At 43.9% G+C, this 3,229-nt stretch overlaps 1 protein-coding gene across 1 annotated transcript; it reads right to left on the bottom strand.

The window, feature by feature from the left end:
* Nucleotides 1-479: 479 nt before the first annotated feature.
* On the bottom strand, nt 480-2,829 carry LOC127807127 (uncharacterized). The gene is made up of 3 exons (XM_052344769.1): nt 2,285-2,829; nt 1,724-2,065; nt 480-1,478 (listed from the first exon to the last, which is right to left on the bottom strand). The coding sequence occupies exons 1-3, from the start codon at nt 2,723-2,725 to the stop codon at nt 849-851; spliced, it is 1,413 nt and encodes a 470-aa protein (XP_052200729.1). The 5' UTR covers nt 2,726-2,829; the 3' UTR covers nt 480-848.
* Nucleotides 2,830-3,229: the final 400 nt, after the last annotated feature.

The raw sequence follows: 3,229 nt of genomic DNA, 5'->3' as shown, positions 1-3,229 counted from the left end.
TATTGAGAGTACTCAAAACCAACCTCACATGATTGAGCCTGAGCCTGAGCCTGAATTGTCTTGAAAAATTCTTGTGTGTCATGTTCTAAAGTTTTCAAAGGCACCATGTACATGAACAATCCACCCAAATGAATGTCTCTATATATACATACAAGCATGTTTATTCTTCCAACAAATACTCATAATATATGATGGAATCCCATGATAAGCTTGCATCTTTCTCTGCAGAAAAAGAAAGAAAAGAGAAAAAGAAAGTGGGAAAGAAAGAAAGAAAGACAATGACCATCACCCATAACAATAATTCTGATCAAATTAAAGACCTGCAGGATTTGAGGTCTTGAATTTGTACTGCACCATGTAAACTGAATAAAAGGCATTGTGTTTGAAGCCAATCCATGGATGATTGATTTTGCATGAGAATTTAATTGTACAGGAGAAGTTCTAAGCATCATTATCATCATCCTCTATAGCAATGAAGCTAAATCTTCAAAGGGGACGAGACAATTTACAAAGGTGGATCTGATATGTCAAAGCTACACCACATATATGCATCAAAAAGCAAATTGAAGAAAACAAAAACTCTACCTTATCTCCATTCCTACAGAAACCCACCAGCAGGGAACTCCCGATTGAGAATATAAAAAGGTTCTAGCCAGGTTCCAACAACTTAATTGGCAAATCATTGCACTATATACAAAAATTCTAAGGGACTTGCGTCCAGCTTCAAAATTTCTCAATCAGCTGAGCTCCTCAGTAACCATTTTATCACAAAAGACGTAAAAGTGTTTTCATCCGATGATAAGCTAGTATTCTAGGATATATATTTGCTGCTCAAATCTGCCACATTCCTAAATATCCATCTTCAAAACAATGTTATTCACCTTCTCGTCACGTTTCTCCAGTGTTGCAACTTTGGGTTGATAAGCTGCTGCAGCTGCCCCAGCAGTCCTTATCCTTTCTCCATGGGAAAGTTCACAGGCCTCGCTCATAGGGCTGAATCTTAGTTCAGCAGGTGGGATGAAACAATCTACCGAGAGGCCTGGAACATTGAACGCCACTTCCTCGATGGTCCATGCTTCTTCCATCCGGGTTTTTGTGTGGCTCATAGCCGTCTCCCCAAACCTGAACAGGGTGACAACTGACCGGCCAGAGTGTGCAATCATGATCCCCTCAACAGGCCTGTAATCCTCAAGAAATGAATTGATTGTAGTCTCCCAGTACACAGCATCACCTCCATTCGTTTGGATGCGAGTCAAGTGAGAGTCTTCCAAGTGCATAAGGAGCCCAGTTTTCTGGCTGAAATAGCCGAACAAAACATGCCTTATGATCTCAGCTGGCCCTTCACTCCTGGCTTTCAGAGTATGCGGATCAGCACAAAGCTTGAGAATGAAACAATCTTCTCCATTGATCTTCTTCTCCCCTGTGCATCTTGCATTAGTAAACATGCTTGCAGTGGTTCTTGGGTCGAGACCCTGCAGGTAGACTAGTCGTCAAATCTCATCAAACATCAAGCCTTTACACTAGTATGTAGCTTATTCTATTCTATCTATTGCCATAACTTTTATAACTCAAATGACACAAAGTTTTAGCACCCTTTTTCCCAATAATATGGCCAATACAGTGAGCTGATTAGGATCAGGGTCATGGGCAGAATAAATGTTTTTACGTGAAAAAGGGGCTACCGGTCATTTCTATTCTATTTCTAACACACTTATACCTGCAGAGCTCGGCGCAAGGGTCGAACAGGGCCTTTGGCGGCGTGAGGACCGAGCCATGGTGTGTGCCGCCAGACGAGCTTTCCATTGCATCCGGCATGAATCTTGCTACCAGCAAGAGCAAGCTCCACATACCACATATCAGGATTCATCTGCCAGAGAACAAAGCCCCCGGACTCGGCAGCCTTGGAGGAATTCTTGTTCTTTATGACCTTTGTGGCCGTCTCTATATCAGAAGCTAACATCCTCACCTTGCCCATAGCATAAGCGTTCAGAACCGCGTTATGAAGCTTCTGCCCTCCACAGGCTGCTGTGTACTGCTGCAGTATGTATTGGGCCGACGAAGTTTCCTGCAGTCACAGTCCCACAGAAATTTCCATGAATCAACAGATTGCACAAGTAAATCAACAGATTGAGCAAGCATATATATATATATATTTAATTGGAATGGAAACCTAAACATCAAACATTCCCCGAAACATTCAAGAATGTAGGCTAGGCTACCCTTGTATTTGCATTTTACCCACAAAATAGAAGAATGAATTATAAGTAAGAAGAGGAGGACTAACAATGGGGGTGTCTTTGATGCTGAGGTGAGGCAAGGGGTCGTTGTTGCTAACGTGCACGGGGGCGAGAGGCGCACCCAAGACGCTGAGCAGAAGCCTCAGATCGGAGCGCTGACAGGCGGCGGAGGAAGAGGAGGAGGCGGAAACGGAAGGAGCCCTGCAGAGTTGGCCTTTCATCCAGTGGCCCCACCGCTCCATCCTGGAATCGCCGGCGTCGGGGCCGTCGGGATCGGGCCCTTCCTTCAGAGGCGAAAGTGCCTCCGCCGGCCTCAGGCTACCAGATCTCGAGATCAGGATCTCCGGAGGCGGGGCACGGTGACCGCCTCTCCGCCGCCGCAGAAGACCGGAGCCAGGAGAGACGCTCCTGGAGGGACTGCGGCCCCTGGACCTCCCCGGGGACAGGCCCCTCACCGCCGAAAAGAAGCCCTGCTGCTTTCTCTCCATGCGAATGGACTCGAAGGCAAGCCAAAGAAGTGAGAGAGACAGAAGAAACCAATCCCCCTCTCGGCCGCTGCTGCTGCTGAGAAAAGCAACTAAAAGGAGCAGACAGGCATGCCGTTTTTCCCAAGCAAAATATTTTCCTTCTTTATTAATTATTATTATTACTATTATTATTGTTATTATTATTATTATGATTTTATATTAAATACACTTATGCCTATACATACATACATATATATACGCACACGTACTGCATGCCATGCCATCATCTATTCATTCATATGTCACAGTCACCTTGTTCTCTTCTCTCTGTATAAAATAACTTCACTTCACATGACATGATGATGTATGGCATCAGGCTCAGCTTGCCCAAGTATGGGAGTATTATTATTATTGTAATTATAATGACATTAGTTTTAGATTTTTATAATTATGTTCATAATAACCAATTAATCATATATCTTATTTTTATTAAGACAAAGAATGGGGCAGACAACACACATAAAT

The sequence above is a fragment of the Diospyros lotus genome, chromosome 8, assembly GCF_014633365.1.
Source record: "Diospyros lotus cultivar Yz01 chromosome 8, ASM1463336v1, whole genome shotgun sequence".
In the NCBI taxonomy this organism is placed as follows: Eukaryota; Viridiplantae; Streptophyta; class Magnoliopsida; order Ericales; family Ebenaceae; genus Diospyros; species Diospyros lotus.
The sequence above is the reverse complement of the archived record's forward strand: the minus strand, read 5'-3'. Positions and strand labels throughout refer to the sequence as shown.

Bases quoted from the DNA above. Each gene is read 5' to 3' on its own strand.
- LOC127807127 (XM_052344769.1), bottom strand. From the start codon at position 2,725: ATGGAGAGAAAGCAGCAGGGCTTCTTTTCGGCGGTGAGGGGCCTGTCC. The intron at 2,066-2,284 runs GTTAGTCCTCCT...CTGTGACTGCAG, and splicing joins GCATCAAAGACACCCCCATT to GAAACTTCGTCGGCCCAATA. The intron at 1,479-1,723 runs CTGCAGGTATAA...CGACTAGTCTAC, and splicing joins TTCGACCCTTGCGCCGAGCT to CTGCAGGGTCTCGACCCAAG.